The sequence below is a fragment of the Caretta caretta genome, chromosome 14 (assembly GCF_965140235.1).
Source record: "Caretta caretta isolate rCarCar2 chromosome 14, rCarCar1.hap1, whole genome shotgun sequence".
NCBI classification, from domain to species: Eukaryota; Metazoa; Chordata; order Testudines; family Cheloniidae; genus Caretta; species Caretta caretta.
In genome coordinates this window covers 20025360-20043818 of record NC_134219.1, presented here as the reverse complement: position 1 = coordinate 20043818, position 18459 = coordinate 20025360, and the positions used below count along the sequence as shown (strand labels likewise).

Sequence of the window (18459 nt, the reverse complement as noted above, 5' to 3'; positions counted from 1 at the left end):
ATCCTCAAACCGCTCAGCACACAAAGGGCCAGTTTCCTCCACGACACAACTTACTATCTCCAGAAACTCCACAACATTAACCATCTCCTGCAGAACACCATCCTTGCCACCATGGATGTCACCTCCCTATATACCAGCATCCCTCACCATGACAGCATTGCCTCAAATATTTACAAGGCAATAGACAACACTTATATATCCATCCCAAACACATCACCACATACTTCCATTTCATCCCCACCTACAACAATTTTACATTTAAATAACAAACTTTGTCCAAACTATGGGAACTGCCATGGGTACACTAGGGTGGCTCTCCAATATGCCAACCTCTTCATGGACCACCTCGAGGAAGAATTTCTTGAAAAATACACACAAAACCAACTATATGCCTGAGATACATTGAAGATATTTCCATTTTCTGGACAGGTGACCTAAACTCCCTCAGATTTCCACCACAACTTCAACCACCACTGACCCATCCATCAAATTCTCTCTAGAACAGTCACACACCACCACTGACTTCCTGGCTGCCACTATGAGCTTCAACAGTGGAACCCTACAGACAACTACATACAAGAAACCCATGGATCGCTACACTTACCTCCACAGATCCAGTAACAACCCCTGACACACCAAGAAATCGGTTATCTACAGCCAGGCACTCAGATGTCACAGAATATGCTCCCAGGAAAAAGCCTGGGATAAACAGCTTAACACTCTTAAAACCACTTTCATCATAAAAGGGCACTCCACCAGAGAAGTAGATTTCATCATGGAATAGATCACCCAAATGCCCCGAGAGAACCTGTTTCAATACAACTTGGGAAAAAACCCAACCAACTGCACAACCCTAGTTGTCCCCTACCATCCCACACTGGAACCCATATGGGGTATCAACAAAAAATTAAAGCCCATACTTGATATGGACCACATCCTGAAAGAAATCTTTCATGAACCACCTCTGTTAGCTTTCAAACAACCCCCCAACCTCACTATGCTCATCATCAGAAGCAAGCTCCCCACAGACCAGGACACACCACTCAAAGCAGCACCAGACCCTACCAGAACAACAGATGCAAAATGTGTGGACATTTCTCCACTGCTACCCTAATCAATATCCCCCACAAGACCTTTCAAGATCCATGGGTCCTACTAATGCCTATCACAACATGTGGCACAACTCATCCAGGGCATCAAATGCTCCAACAACTACTATGTGGGTGAAATCAGACAATCATTCCACTCTCAAACGAACTCACACAGAAAAATGATAAAAGACAAAAACACCTCATCACCCATTAGTGAACACTTTTCATAAAGCCATCACTACATATCTGCCCTCTCAGTTTTCATGCTCAAAGCAAATCTGGACAATCCCTTCAAAAGACGAGCCTCGGAACATAAATGAATCACTCCGTTAAACACTGCAAATCATGACCTCAAAAAAAGACACTGACTGCAGAGGTATTAATTGCTCACTTCATTTTAAGTGGTCTCCTGCCACATGTGTTAGCCCCTTATGTTTAACAATCTGTCCCACCCTGTATATAGCTGTGACACTCTGGTTACCTTTTCCAGACCTGAAGAAGAGCTCTGTGAAGCTTCAAACCTTGTCTCTTCCACCAAAAGAAGTTGGTCCAACTGAAGATATTACCCTCACCCACCTTGTCTTTCCCATATCCTAGGATCAATATGGTATAACACCACTGCAAATAGTAGTAGTAAATATAACTAGAATTACTTGCATTATAGTTTAATCAAGACACCCAGGCTAACGCACCTATTTTAGCAAATATGACAAGATTTTTCATCTTCTGTCAAGCCTTCAGGCTTACTATTTTAAGTATCATCTAAAATTTAACTTCTGGGACAACGAACTATTGCATAGAATCAGTTGAGTCATAGGATAAGTACCGTTTCAAAGAGTTCACTTACTACAGCACCAAGAATTTTCTGTACAGGTCTCTCAATAAATAACTAATAATCATAATAAAAGGAAAAGGTGCACTGTCAAGGTTCCTTCCCCACTCTGAACTCTAGGGTACAGATGTGGGTACCTGCATGAAAGACCCCCCTAAGCTTATTTTTACCAGCTTAGGTTAAAACTTCCCCAAGGTACAAACTTTTACCATTTGTCCTTGGACCTTATGCTGCCACCACCAAAGTGTTACACAAAGAACAGGGAAAGAGCCCACTTGGAAACGTTTCCCCCCCCCCCCATAATATCCCCCCAAGCCCTACACCCCCTTTCCTGGGGAAGGCTTGATAAAAATCCTCACCAATTTGTATAGGTGAACACAGACCCAAACCCTTGAATCTTAAGAACAATGAAAAAGCAACCAGGTTCTTAACAGAAGAATTTTAATTAAAGAAAAGATAAAAGAATCACCTCTGTAATCAGGATGGTGAATACTTTACAGGGTAATTAGATTCAAAATATAGAGAATCCCTCTAGGCAAAACCTTAAGTTACAAAAAGACACAAAAACAGGAATACACATCCCATTCAGCACAACTTATTTACCAGCCATTTAAACAAAACAGAAATCTAACGCACATCTAGCTAGATTACTTACTAAGTTCTAAGACTCCATTCCTTTTCTGTTCCCAGCAAAAGCATCACACAGACAGACAGACCCTTTGTTTCCCCCTACTCCAGATTTTAAAGTATCTTGTCTCCTCATTGGTCATTTTGGTCAGGTGCCAGCGAGGTTATCTTAACTTCTTAACCCTTTATAGGTAAAAGGACTTTGCCTTTGGCCAGCAGGGATTTTATAGCACTGTATGCAGAAAGATTGTTACCCTTCCCTTTATATTTATGACATGCACATAGTTAGCTGACTGGTTTATCCACTCTATTCTGTAGATCCATATTGATTTCTAAAGTTCTTATGTAGGTTCTGCTGCAGGTGAACCTACATCAGCTCTAATGTCTGGATTCTGTGGGTTATTAAGAATACAACATAAAATAAATCAAAATATGGAGAAATTGTGTTTCTGGCTTGTGTTTCCTTTTTCATTATATTAAAAAAGAAGAATTAGGCCAATACGAAGTCAGCTATGCTCTCTGTCAAGTTCTAGGACCCTGATTAGAGATGCAATACTCTAACAACTTTCTACCAAGTTAGTTCCAAGACCCTACATAAATATGCAAATCTGTTCTTCTGACTCATCCCAGTGTCAGAAAAGGTGAGTTTTATTGCCATCAAACCAGAAATATAAAAGGGTAAGAGTCTCTCTGAGGAAAAGAGAGCTAGGGATAGGAACAGAAAAGTTCTGCAAAGAAATATTTGGGGACCAGTATTCCCGAGGCCATGCACCCTGCTCACTACATTTCCCCTCCCTCGATGGCTTGCTCTCCAGCACCCTCACTCACTTTCACTGGGCTGGGGCAGGGAGTTAGGTGCAGGAAGGGGTGAGAGCTCCTGGGTGAGGCCAGAAATGAGGGATTCAGGTGCGGGAGGGGACTCCGGGCTGGGGCAGGTGGTTGGAGTGCGAGAGGGGGTGAGGGCTCCAGCTGGGGATGCGGGCTCTGGGGTGGGCTGGGGATGAGGGATTTAGGGTGTGGGAGAGGCTGCGGGTTGAGGCAGGGAGTTGGGGTGCAGGGGAGGTGAGGACTCCATCTGGGAATGTGGGCTGACGATGAGAGGTTTGGGGTGCAGGATTGGGCTCTGGGTTTGGGGGCGGCTCAGGGCTGGGGCAGGGAGTTGGGGGTCGGGGTGCAGGCTTACCTCCGGCAGCTCCCAGTCAGTGGCACAGTAGGGGGGGCTAAGGCAGACTTCCTGTCTGTCCTGGCACCGCGGACTGCAGTGCGCCCCAGAAGCGGCCCGCAGTTGGTCCGGCTCCTAAGCAGGGGGGCCAGGAGGCTCCATGCACTGTTCTTGCCTGCAGGCACTGCCCCCACAGCTCCCATTAGCTGCGGTTCCTGGCCAATGGGAGTGCAGAGCTGGTGCTTGGGCAGCGCATGGAACTCCGTTGCCCCCCTGCCTAGGAGCTGGAGCTGCTGGCCACTTTCGAGGTGCAACACAGAGCCAGGACAGGAAGGGACTACCCTGCCGTAACTCCGCAGCACCACCAATCGATTTTTAACAGCCTGGTCAGCAGTGCTGACCGGAGCCACCAGGGTCCCTTTTGGACCGGGTGTTTCGGTCAAAAACTGGATACCTGGTCACCCTAGCTGTGATTTTTATGAAAAGCTTTGTAAATACTTGGTAAGAGGTATTACATACAGTATGCAGGCAATATTATACGTATGGTCACATACTCTCTAACAGGGACTGGAAATTACCAAACATGAAATCACAGAACAGTATGCAAAAAGCACAAGCTACTTACATGTTAGCATCCAGCAACTCTGGTTCATTCTGTACCAAAAAAAGTGTCACCTCCATTAAACTTGTCATAGCAGCTTCTCGTACCCTGTGGAAATGAAGTACAACAATTTTAAAATAAATGCACAGATATAATTCATCTAATCCAGGGGTCGGCAACCTATGGCACGCGTGCCAAAGACGGCACGTGAGCTGATTTTTAATGGCACACTGCTGCCTGCCGGGTCCCAGCTGCCGGCCCCGCTCAGCCCGCTGCCGAACCCAGGCTGGGACCCCAGCAGGCAGCAGCGTGCCATTAAAAATCCTGCCAGCCCCGGCCCGCTCTTCTCTGCCCCCCGCCCCCACGGGGGCAGGGTGAAGAAGCTTGGTCCTGGCAGCTGCTGCAGGGCAGGCAAGGTCCCCCTCCCCAGCCTCTTCCCCCAGCATGCTGGGTGCCTGCCCCTCCTCCTCTCCCTCCCTGCCGCCGATCAGCTGATGGCCCTTGAGAGGAGGGGGAAAAGCGGAGTTGTAGCGCGCTCACTGCTCCGGGGAGGAGGCGGAGAAGAGGTGGGGGTGGGGACGGGGCCGTGGGGAAGGGGGGTGGAATCAGGGCATATCCCCTCCAGCCCCCTGCCGTGAGTCACTCTGGGCAGGGGGCTGGGAGCACCCCCCATGACCCTAGCCCACACCCCCAGCCCTCTGCCCTGACCCCTGCACCCTCCTCACACACACCCCAGCCTCCTGCCCTGACCCCTGACCCCTGCACCCCCCCGACCCCAGCCCTGACTCCAGCACCCCCCCACACCCCATGCCCTGACTCCTGCACTCCCCTCACATGCCCTTAGCCCTCTGCCCTGACTCCTGCACCCTCCTTGCACACCCCCAGGCCCCCCACACCCCATGCCCTGACTCTTGCACCCCCCACATTCCCACCCCATCCTGAGCACCAAACGAGAGCTCCTGCACCCCCACCACCACATTCCCATCTGCACCCCTCACACCAAATGGGAGCTGCCCAGGTAAGCACTCCACACCCAAACCTCCTGCCCCAACCCTGAGCCCCCTCCCCCATTCTAGCTCCTGGCCAGACCGTACACCCCAACCCCCAGCCTGCACCTTCACCCCCAGCCCTGTGCTCAGTGCATTCCCACCCTCAGCTCAGTGCAGAGAGAGGACGAGAATGGGCTAGAACCAGGGAGAAGGTAGATACCTACTCTATGTGGGCAGGGCCGGGATCCCAGACCAGGAGCGGGCTGAGAGGGGCCGGCGGCCGAGACCCTGGCTGAGCGGGGCAGACGGACAGAACCCCAGACTGGCCGCCGGCCCCGCTCAGCCCACTGTTGGTCTGTGGTTGTGGCTGCCAGCCCCTTGCCAGCCGTGGTCTCGGCTGCAGGCCCCGCTCAGCCTGCTGCCGGCCTAGGTGAACGGAACCCCAGGCTAGCAGCAGGCTGAGTGGGACGGCAGCATAAGATCAGCATTTTAATTTAATTTTAAATGAAGCTTCTTAAACATTTTGAAAACCTTGTTTACTTTACATATGGCAATAGTTTAGTTATATAATATATAGACTTATAGAGAGAGAGACCTTCTAAAAAGCATTAAAATGTATTACTGGCGTGCAAAACCTTAAATTAGACTGAATAAATGAAGGCTCGGCACACCACTTCTGAAAGGTTGCCGACCCCGATCTAATCAAACAGATATGTTGGCAAAAAGTTCAAGCTTGGCTGCTGAAAGTAGGCACCTAAAAAATAGTATGATATTCAAAATGGCTGAGTACCCCTCAATTCAAAAGGATGAGCTCTCCCATTGACTTCTGCCAAAATATGGATTTAAATACCTAGCTTTAGGCACCCAATGTCAAAGACTGTGGCCATTTATAATGTTTAGTTTGATATCAGTAAGCTTCATATATGTTTATGTCACTTCTATGAGTAGCACTTAATTGTCTTAAACTATTTAGTAAGTATTTGACATACACACAGTGCCTAGGTATTGTGGAATATTTATATATAAAACCTTTCCCACCTTCAGAAGGAAGGGAGGAAAGTGCTTTAAACTTGACTATTAATTGTTTAGAATCTCTCTTTTAAAAAAAGTTCAAGGAAATGTAAAGTGATTTTTGAAACATCATTTCCTTTTATTATCTTTCTGTGGTGGTTGTCTTAACCGTGTATGTTTTATTGAAGTCCTGGCTAATAGGCAAAGGGAAGTGAGCCTCTGTGATTCTATTTATCATGCAAGAATTTAAAGATTTAGCTGGAGTTTGTGTATCAGTACTAAAATATAGTATATTGTCTGCACTATCATTTACTGTGTATTATACATCCCTAATACTCAGTGTAACCTTCATGGAAATTAGCCCTGGTCTACACTAGGACTTTAGGTCGAATTTAGCAGCGTTAAATCGATGTAAACCTGCACCCGTCCACACAATGAAGCCCTTTATTTCGACTTAAAGGGCTCTTAAAATCGATTGCCTTACTCCACCCCTGACAAATGGATTAGCGCTTAAATCGACGTTGCCGGCTCGAATTTGGGGTACTGTGGACACAATTCAATGGTATTGGCCTCCGGGAGCTATCCCAGAGTGCTCCATTATGACTGCTCTGGACAGCACTCTCAACTCAGATGCACTGGCCAGGTAGACAGGAAAAGAACCGCGAACTTTTGAATCTCATTTCCTGTTTGGCCAGCGTGGCAAGCTGCAGGTGACCATACAGAGCTCATCAGCACAGGTGACCATGATGGAGTCCCAGAATTGCAAAAGAGCTCCAGCATGGACCGAACGGGAGGTACGGGATCTGATCGCTGTTTGGGGAGAGGAATTCGTGCTATCAGAACTCCGTTCCAGTTTTCGAAATGCCAAAACCTTTGTCAAAATCTCCCAGGGCATGAAGGACAGAGGCCATAACAGGGACCAGAAGCAGTGCCGCGTGAAACTGAAGGAGCTGAGGCAAGCCTACCAGAAAACCAGAGAGGCGAACAGCCGCTCTGGGTCAGAGCCCCAAATATGCCGCTTCTATGATGAGCTGCATGCCATTTTAGGGGGTTCAGCCACCACTACCCCAGCCGTGTTGTTTGACTCCTTCAATGGAGATGGAGGCAATATGGAAGCAGGTTTTGGGGACGAAGAAGATGATGATGAGGAGGAGGTTGTAGATAGCTCACAGCAAGCAAGCGGAGAAACCGGTTTTCCCGACAGCCAGGAACTGTTTCTCACCCTAGACTTGGAGCCAGTACCCCCCGAACCCACCCAAGGCTGCCTCCTGGACCTAGCAGGCGGAGAAGGGACCTCTGGTGAGTGTACCTTTTAAAATACTATACATGGTTTAAAAGCAAGCATGTGAAAGGATTACTTTTCCCTGGCATTCGCAGCTCTCCTGGATATACTCCCAAAGCCTTTGCAAAAGGTTTCTGGGGAGGGCAGCCTTATTGCGTCCTTCATGGTAAGACACTTTACCACTCCAGGCCAGTAACACGTACTTGGGAATCATTGTAGAACAAAGCATTGCAGTGTATGTTTGCTGGCATTCAAACAACATCCATTCTTTATCTCTCTGTGTTATCCTCAGGAGAGTGAGATATAATTCATGGTCACCTGGTTGAAATAGAGTGCTTTTCTTCAGGGGACACTCAGAGGAGCCCATTCCTGCTGGGCTGTTTGCCCGTGGCTAAACAGAAATGTTCCCCGCTGTTAGCCACAGGGAGGGGGGAAGGTTGAGGGGGTAGTCACGCAGGATTCAATGCTGAGGCTGCTGGAGGACCAAACCAGTATGCTCCAGTGTATGGCTGAGCTGCAGCAAAGGCAGCTGGAGCACAGACTGCCACTGCAGCCCCTCTGTAACCAACCGCCCTCCTCCCCAAGTTCCATAGCCTCCACACCCAGACGCCCAAGAACGCGGAGGGGGGGCCTCCGGCCAACCAGCCACTCCACCACAGAGGATTGCCCAAAAAAAAAGAAGGCTGGCATTCAATAAATTTTAAAGTTGTAAACTTTTAAAGTGCTGTGCTTAAAGTGCTGTGTGGCATTTTCCTTCCCTCCTCCACCACCACCACCCCTCCTGGGCTACCTTGGTAGTCATCCCCCTATTTGTGTGATGAATGAATAAAGAATGCATGAATGTGAAGCAACAATGACTTTATTGCCTCTGCAAGCGGTGATTGAAGGGAGGAGGGGCGGGTGGTTAGCTTACAGGGAAGTAGAGTGAACCAAGGGGCGGGGGATTTCATCAAGGAGAAACAAACAGAACTTTCACACCGTAGCCTGGCCAGTCATGAAACTGGTTTTCAAAGCTTCTCTGATGCGTACCGCGCCCTCCTGTGCTCTTCTAACAGCCCTGGTGTCTGGCTGCGCGCAACCAGCAGCCAGGCGATTTGCTTCAACCTCCCACCCCGCCAGAAACATCTCCCCCTTACTCTCACAGATATTGTGGAGCACACAGCAAGCAGTAATAACAGTGGGAATATTGTTTTCGCTGAGGTCTAAGCGAGTCAGTAAACTGCGCCAGCGCGCCTTTAAACGTCCAAATGCACATTCTACCACCATTCTGCACTTGCTCAGCCTGTAGTTGAACAGCTCCTGACTACTGTCCAGGCTGCCTGTGTACGGCTTCATGAGCCATGGCATTAAGGGGTAGGCTGGGTCCCCAAGGATACATATAGGCATTTCAACATCCCCAACAGTTATTTTCTGGTCTGGGAATAAAGTCCCTTCCTGCAGCTTTTGAAACAGACCAGAGTTCCTGAAGATGCGAGCGTCATGTACCTTTGCCGGCCATCCCACGTTGATGTTGGTGAAACATCCCTTGTGATCCACCAGAGCTTGCAGCACTATCGAAAAGTACCCCTTGCGGTTTATGTACTCGGCGGCTTGGTGCTCCGGTGCCAAGATAGGGATATGGGTTCCGTCTATGGCCCCACCACAGGGAATCCCATTGCAGCAAAGCCATCCACTATGACCTGCACATTTCCCAGGGTCACTACCCTTGATATCAGCAGATCTTTGATTGCGTGGGCTACTTGCATCACAGCAGCCCCCACAGTAGATTTGCCCACTCCAAATTGATTCCCGACTGACCGGTAGCTGTCTGGCGTTGCAAGCTTCCACAGGGCTATCGCCACTCGCTTCTCAACTGTGAGGGCTGCTCTCATCTTGGTATTCATGCGCCTCAGGGCAGGGGAAAGCAAGTCACAAAGTTCCATGAAAGTGCCCTTACGCATGCGAAAGTTTCGCAGCCACTGGGAATTGTCCCAGACCTGCAACACTATGCGGTCCCACCAGTCTGTGCTTGTTTCCCGAGCCCAGAATCAGCGTTCCACAGCATGAACCTGCCCCATTAGCACCATGATGCATGCATTGGCAGGGCCCATGCTTTCAGAGAAATCTGTGTCCATGTCCTGATCACTCACGTGACCGCGCTGATGTCGCCTCCTCGCCCGGTATCGCTTTGCCCGGTTCTGGTGCTGTAGATACTGCTGGATAATGCGTGTGGTGTTTAATGTGCTCCTAATTGCCAAAGTGAGCTGAGCGGCCTCCATGCTTGCCTTGGTATGGCGTCCGCACAGAGAAAAGGCGCGGAACGATTGTCTGCCGTTGCTCTGACGGAGGAAGGGGCGACTGATGACACGGCTTACAGGGTTGGCTTCAGGGAGCTAAAATCAACAAAGGGGGTGGCTTTACATCAAGGAGTATTTCAGGCAGAACTTCATGGAGGGTTCCAATAAGAAATGGTGCACCTAAGTTATTGTTCTTATTGGAACAAGGAGGTTAGCCTGGCCTCTAATTGATACATGGCTAGATTTACCTCGCTGCACCTTCTCTGTGAGTGACTGCAGTGTGACCCAGAGGAATGAGTCCCCTTGACAGGGGAGGAGGCAAATGAGTACAAAACAAATCTGGTCTATTTCTTGTTTTGACCCACTCCATCTATCTTTTACATCTTTGGCTGGCAGCAGACGGTGCAGAAGGACTGCATGCCATCCACATCTCATGGCTGCTCGGCAGAAGATGGTACAGTACGACTGCTAGCAATCCTCATCTCTTGCCTGCCCGGCAGAAGATGATACAGTACAACTGCTAGCAATCCGTATCGCCTGCCTGCTCACCATAAGACGGTTCAATAGGACTGACTGCAGGACTAAAGAGAATGACCTGGTCAAGTCACTCCAAATTTAGTCCCTGCGCCCATGTCTGCCCAGGCGCTCCCAGCCGACGTGGCCAGGAGCACCTCGGACAAAACGAGGATGGCTACCAGTCGTACTGCACTGTCTGCTGCCAGAAGGCAATGGGTTGCTGCTACTGTGTAGCAAAGCCGTACCGCGTCTGCCAGCACCCAGGAGACATAGGGTGACGGTTACCTGAGCGGTCTCCATGCTTGCCGTGGTATGGCGTCTGCACAGGTAACTCAGGAAAAAAGGCGCGAAACGATTGTCTGCTCTTGCTTTTACGGAGGGAGGGAGAGAAGGGGGGTCCGATGATATGTACCCAGAACCATCCGCGACAATGTTTTAGCCCCATCAGGCATTGGGATCTCAACCCAGAATTCCAATGGGCAGCGGAGACTGCGGGAACTGTGGGATAGCTATCCACAGTGCAATGCTCCGGAAGTCGACTCTAGCCTCGGTACTGTGGAAGCACTCCGCCGAGTTAATGCACTTCATGCACTTAGAGCATTTTCTGTGGACACACACACACACTCGAATATATAAAACCGATTTCTAAAAAACCGACTTCTATAAATTCGACCTTATTCCGTAGTGTAGACATACCCTTTCATGCACATTCTCATTTCAAAACAAAGGACTATCATTTGTATTTAAAGGATTCTCAGAAGTGTCATATTTGTGTAAAGTTCTAAGTTTAATCTTCTCAACCAGAAAAAAATTCTGTAATTCAAAACATGTTAACTGCATATAAGCAAAAAGAAAAGGAGTACTTGTGCACCTTAGAGACTAACTAATTTATTTGAGCATAAGCTTTCGTGAGCTACAGCTTTCGCTCAAATAAATTGGTTAGTCTCTAAGGTGCCACAAGTACTCCTTTTCTTTTTGCGAATACAGACTAACACGGCTGTTACTCTGAAACCTGCATATAAGCAGAGTTCTGTAGTTTTGTGGCTTAATTATAAATACCAGAAAATTATGTACGTAACACTATGAGGTACTTGTAATATTTATCTTTTCTATATCTTAAGTATATTGAATATGGTGCAAAAGTTTTCTGCCTTCATAATGATTAAATATGATCATTTCAATATAAAGGCTACAAGGTAAATAAAGTAACCATTTTAAAGAACAAAATGTCCCCATCCCTAAAAGTCATATCATCTTATAAACTCACAGGTACTGAAAGTTAACTTCTTTCTAGCATATGGGAAATACAGGGGTAGATCCTCAGCTGGTATAAATTTTAAAAGCACTCAAGGACCACCTGCCCCATCAAATTTGCCACATCAACCCTCCTGGCAGCATCTTCCCTTTTCAATACAAACTCATCATAATTCCTCAAACTTTATGAGAATTGCACCTATATATTGTGAACAAAACATACCCTTGTGCTTCTGTAGAATTTCCAAGGGCAATACAAGGTGATTGTGTATGAAGTCTAAAAATGGGTGATCCACTTATAAAGTGTTAGTAAGAAAGTTATACTACTTAGAAAACAAATGATGAAACTCAATATAACAGCTTGGCAATCTTTCATCACGGAGTATTTTCTCTTGTTCATACAGTAACTTACTATTAGATATTCTTTTTTAACATCTGTAGACAGATTGTTTGCTGGGACTTGTCCAATCTGTCATAAGGAATGTTAAGTTCTCATATGAAAAGTAAAGTTGATTAACTTTCCCACAAAACCTTCAAAGAAAAAAAACACACACTAAAGAAAAGGTCTCTTTCACGCAGAAATTGAGATTTTTTTTCTACAGTTCTTCCACCTAAATCTATTTGTTTGAAAGAAACTAAACTAGAAATACTCACACTTTAGGGGCCAGTTTTTCAAAAGTATACAGCTTTTAACAGTCTCCAGTGAGAACTGCTTTCTTTAGTTACATGTTATTGTTGATTTTGGCTGGCATTGTCAAAGGAGCTTTATGGGAGGTTAGCACCCAAATCTCACTTGAATTTCAATGACAGCTACATCCCTTAGGATCCTTTGAAAATCCCAGGCTCTACTGAAGATTTTATTTTTAATTAATGACAAAAGTAGAGGGAGGAATGGGAAAGTTAATCAGGGCGAGTCTACATGGGTTAATTGACCAGAACAGCTACTGCAGAATACGCTACTCCACACGGACACTCTTATCCCGGAATAAGAGGCTGCACACACAAAGAGCTATTCTGGAATATTCTGCAATGTTTATTCTGCAATAGCCATTCCAGTAATTGCCCCATGTAGACAAGCCCTAACAGTGAGGAAGTAGGAGGGAAAAGGGACCGGTCCAGATTACCACCAACCTAAGTATGATTACCAGTCAGGGATTTGTAACATCACAGCAATGGTGAGTCTTCGGGAGGTGTAGGAAGGAGGATTCTTGTTTGTTTCCAGTTGCTGTATCCTACTTAATGCAGCACAAATCATCATCAAATAATTCCCTAATATTAATTTTTCCACATAAGCAATTAATGTAGTTGCCACACAGATGTTATATGATTGTGAATGAGAAATAAACTGGTTCACAAGACAATCGCTATGAAGAGGTGTTCCATTCTGGGTGAGAGAACCCATGTCCTAAACTTATGGCATTGAATTAAAATTGCAATGTTTGGTCAAACTCCTATTAAAATGTCTGTGCAGCTGCATTTACTATTGAATGTACTTAAAATGGCTTCTGAAAATTTCAGCACATTAGGAGGCATGTCAAATACTTTTGCCATAAGGCTAGCATATCAACAGCTGAATGGTAGATGCTGAAAAAGGGAGGACTGTGTATGAGAAAAGTATTTACTCTTAAACCTTCAGAAAAGAAACATTAGCAAATGCATGTTTCTGGGATCACGCTCCCATCACATAAGTAGCAGGAAGCGGAGAGAGTTCTAAAGGCGTCATGCCATACCCTCAGGAGGTGCTACATTTCACCTCTGTGAGAAAGTGTAATAACCACCAGCATGCAGCAGAACTAACCAGTCAACCGCACACCTCATTTGGAACCAGAAGTACGCAATCAGGCAGCAGCAGAGACCCCCTCCCAAAAAAGGCAAATACAGTGGAGTACTGTGCTAAACATAAACTACTAAAAAAAATAATGGGAAAGCAGCATTTTTCTTCTGCATAGAGACGTTTCAAAGCTGTATTAACTCAATGTTCAGTTGTAAACTTTTGAAAGAACCAGAACATTTTGTTCAGAGTTACGAACAACCTCCATGCTCGAGGTGTTCATAATTCTGAGGTTCTACTGTATGTTAGTTCCTTTTCTGCTCCAAAGATTCAAATATGCATCACCACCTTTGCCAGGAAGGTGGATGGGAGTGTGTAGACCTGTTATTACTAAAAAGCTCTAGGGATGGTCACTATAGTAAAGTGACCACCAGCCACAAGGAAAAACTATCAAATGCAGGTTATCGGTAGGCCAGCATAGGTCTCTAACTGTGACACAGAAATATCACAACTAAAATATTTACAAACCTTACCATATATAGGACAGCCTTACAACCGTCCACTTGCCCTTTAACTTTTTTTTTTTTTTTTTTGATGGTCACAAGTTATTTTCCTTCTCCTTTCCATCATCATAAGGAGCACATACTGTGCCTGCAATGGTAAGCTTTTACAACAGTTTTGAAGGTGAATATAGGAGAGCTGGGCACTCTCACCTCAGATCATGTATTGACAAACACAAGGAAACAAAACTGAACTTCAACAAGGGGGATTGTTGCAGATTGTTTTATCCCTGTATGCTTTTCCAAGGCATTACTAAGCATTGTGACAGAGCATCTTGTAGAATTAGATCTGTCAATTAACAATGAAGAGTACTGATTCCATATTATCATGGCTCTCAAGGAAATATTCTGTCTAAAATTCCACTTGTAGTTTAGGCTAGATGACTTATTTTTCACTTCTTGTCCTAAACAGAGGTGTAGTGTTATTGGACACTATTAAATAATTGCTACAGGTTCATCCCAGAGATGGCTAGATCTCAGTGGTAAATTGGATGATCCCTGTACACTACTTGTATATGGCAGGGGAAGGAGGAAAAGAGAGTGGGTTTGTTCTTGTTTTAAACTGTATAGTGATCTGCTGGGATGAAAAGCACTATAATAATAATATATAATCTTACAAATAAAATGTGATTGTAATTCTTCATATCTAGATTATGTGGTTGGTTATAGGCTGTTTTAGCATTCATGATGGCAATTACATATTTAGCTTAAGGCATCTGCCTTTGTGTTCAAGCTAAAACGTTTAAGGCCCTTAAGGATGAATTTGATTTTTATTAAATCACAACAGATTCTTGGCTGCTTGACAAAGTATGGGAGACAGACTAATGTTTATTTAGATAATGTAGTACTGTAGGTTGCGAAGTATGGATGAGAAAAAAAGACAGTTTGAAATGTTCAAACTACTTTCACCTCATTCCTAATCATTGCCAATATACATTTACATAATTTTGGCATATTTTTGAAAGCATGCTGAACATGCATTCTTAACCATGCATTTTTACCAGCATTCTGTATACTCCATGTTTTTGCAGCTGTAGAATTTGCTGTAGAATCTACCTTGACTGAAGCAATGTTCTCCAGAATCTAGGCTTCTATTTGAAAAATGTAAGTGTCTAGCCCTCATGGTTGATGAGAAAACTTTTCCAAAGGGAACTAATTGTAACTAATATAGTGATATTTATGTGAGAATGTAAACTGTCTAAAACAGTAACTTAAAGGAAAATGTGAAGTGCCCCAACCATCTCAATGAAGTATTAACACTTAACTTTTACATCTAATTATCAATATTGCCTAGCACTATAAGGCACTAATCAATTAATCATTCTTGTAGCTCTTCTCTGAGCCCTCTCCAATATAATCAATGTCCTCCTTGAACTGTGGACACCACACCTGGACATACTATTCCAACAGCAATCACACCAGTGCCAAATACAAAAGTATTTCTACACCTACTTGAGATGCCCTTGTTTATGCATCTCAGGATCACATTAGCCCTTTTGGCCATGGCATTGCTCTGGGAACTCATGTTAGCGGATTATACACCATGACCGCTAAATCTTTTTCAGAGTCACTGCTTCCAGGGTCAGAATCCCCTATTTTGTAAATATGGCCTACATTCTGTGTTCCTAGATGTACACATTTACATAAAGCTGTATTAAAATACATATTTGTTTGCTTGTATCTAGCTTACCACATGATTCAGGTCAGTATCAGTGACATGGCCTCTTAATTACTTACCACTCCCCAAAGCTTTGTGTCATCTGTAAACTCTGTCAGTGATTATTTTGTGTTCTCTTCCAGGTCATTGATAAAATTGTTAACTAGCATAGGGCCAGGAATATATCCCTGCAGAACACCACTAGAAACATACCCACTAAATGAAACAGCAGATTGGAGCAACATGCCTCCTTTTTTATTTCAGATTTCTGCACAGGGTTGGATTGGAACTCTCGTTACCTGGATGGGGTTCAGGTTTAATGGTCACAACATTCTCCCTGGAGCCACTCAGGCCCTATAATCATCTCTTGACGCTTTATTTGGGTGCATCTCGACACAGACTATATAGAGTCTTGCCATCCACACCCACTAAATTAACAGGGAGATTTAGGGTGAGTTAACTCTGTGTATATGGAATGTATCCATAACTGAATAAACTGAAAATTGCCAACATAGAGAGAAATACCCTACCTGGAACTGAATACTGTGGAGGCATCGTGAACAGTCCATAATAGGAGTGAGCAACTTATAATATTTCATAACAACCTACTCTAGCTCACCCAGCTCCCTGGCTAGAAGTGCAGGTTAGCCTTACCCAAGACCTTTTAAAGGTGGGGATAATGGAAGGTGATCCCCGAAAAAGCTCAGGACCAGAATGACACTAAATTTCAAATCTGAATAATAACAAAGAAACATAACTCTGTAGACAGCTTGTCAGACCTCTGAGGATAGTGCTTAGCACTTACCTGTCTACAGAATTCTGTTATTTTAGTTACATTTAGGTAGACAGTAATGGTGCCTTGATGCAATAGCTGGAGAGATGGCTTAAGAAGTGACATGTATAACTGAACTCCAGCAGACAATTACATTAACAATCCTGATTTAGGTATGCATAATTTGAGTGTATAATAAAGAATCCATATAAGCCAAAATGTATTAGAAAGACCCACAGTGAAAATACAACTCGCTGCATACAGCATTAACTGTGTTAAAAAATACCTCCAACACAAAATAAGCCAGGAGACTCTTCCATAAATGTATTACACTATTTCAGACATGCATGAAACTTTACTACCACCACAAAGAAACCTATTAATAAAAACGTTGTTACTTAAACAGAAAGGAAATAAACTTTTATAGCAGAAAAGCAACAAAAGTTTTCTTCTCCCCTCTTTTAAAATTGCAGCTAGCAAAGGTTTACACAATACTGAACAACATGAATACTGAGTTCAGAAATTGGCTGGCATTGCTGGGCTAAAGGTCAGCAGAAACCAACTACATCACAGATGTCTTAGTCTTCAAGAACTCAATCATCAGTCTTGTTGCAGAAATCCAAGGATCAGCCTTGGGGGAGCCACTCACCCACTCAGTCAGAAGTAGGGCTTTCAAACAACCTTTGAAGTACTTTATTGTTTTTCAGAAGGTATATAAAATGCAAAAATGCAAAAGAAAAAGCATTTCAGAATTATAATGTCCTGTTTTATAGCTGGCTCACGTTAAAAAAAAAGGAATAGGTTGAATTGAAGCATTTTGTGTTATTTTAGCTCAAGTTGTTGGTGGGGAAATGGCTCTGTATGTGAAAGAAAGCATAGTAAAAATCTTAAATGAATCAAATTCTACCACAGAATCTCTATGGACAGAAATTCCATGTGTGAATAATAAGAGTGTAGCAGCAGGAATATACTATCAATCACCTGACCAAGACGGTGACATGATTGTGAAATGCTCAGGGAGATTAGAGAGGCTACAAAAACAGAAAAAACAGTAATAATAGGGGTGACTGGGAAAATGTAACCTCAGGAAGGGATGCTGTGATAAAATGTCTAGATACCATAAATGACTGCTTCTTGGAGCACCTAGTCCTGGAACCCACAAGAGGAGAGACAATTCTTGATTTAGTCCTATGTAGTGCACAGGATCTGGTCCAAGAGAGGAGTATAGCTGAACCTAACGTTAGGAATGATTAGGAAAGGGATAGATAGAAGACAGACAATATATTGCCACTATATAAATCCATGGTATGCCCACACTTTGAATACTGCATGCAATTCTGGTCACCCCATCAAAAAAAGATATATGAGTGGGAAAAGGTACAGAGAAGAGCAACAAAAATGATTGGGGTATGGAACAGCTTCCATATAGAGAGATGAAAAAGACTGGGACTACTCAGCTTGAAAAAGAGGTGACTAAGAGACAATATGATAGGGATCAACAAAATCATGAATGATGTGTAAAAAGTGAATAGGAAAGTATCATTTACCCCTTCCCATAAGAAAGGCTAAGATTTAGTCACACGTATTTTTAGTAAAAGTCAGGGACAGGTCACAGACAAACAAAATTTCACAACCCCTGACCTGTCCATGACTTGTACTATAAATACTCCTGACTAAGCTTAGCTGCTCCTGGGGTGCCGCTGCAGGGCCCCCTTTACGCCCTTGTTCTAAGGGGCCCTGGGGCCAACAGCTGGCCCCTGCTCTGGCGGCGTGAGCTAAAGTGCCTCTGGCCACCCCTGCGGCCACTGCTCTGACAGTCCCTGCAGCCGCAACTTGGGCCCGCCCCAGCAGCGGCCAGTGCGGCTGGCCCCTGCGCCCGAGTGACTGGCTCCAGGGCCACCACAGCAGTGGCCAATGCAGATGGCCCTGGGGCCCACTCAAGCGACTGACCCCAGGGACTGCCCCAGCAGCAGACAGTGTGGCTGGCCCTGGGGTCAGCTGCACTAGCCGCTGCAGCTTTAGATGTTATGGTGGTCACAGAAAGTCACAGAATCTGTG

At 45.1% G+C, this 18459-nt stretch overlaps 1 protein-coding gene across 10 annotated transcripts in view; it reads right to left on the bottom strand.

Moving 5' to 3' along the window:
• The window catches only part of TBCD (tubulin folding cofactor D), a 261750-nt gene that overhangs the window by 50184 nt on the left and 193107 nt on the right, over nucleotides 1-18459 (bottom strand). For all 10 annotated transcript variants that reach the window (XM_048817354.2, XM_048817360.2, XM_075119355.1 and 7 more), the window contains one exon: nucleotides 4338-4421. In XM_048817354.2, coding sequence (XP_048673311.2) covers nucleotides 4338-4421 — 84 coding nt within the window. The remainder of the gene's footprint in view (nucleotides 1-4337; nucleotides 4422-18459) is intronic.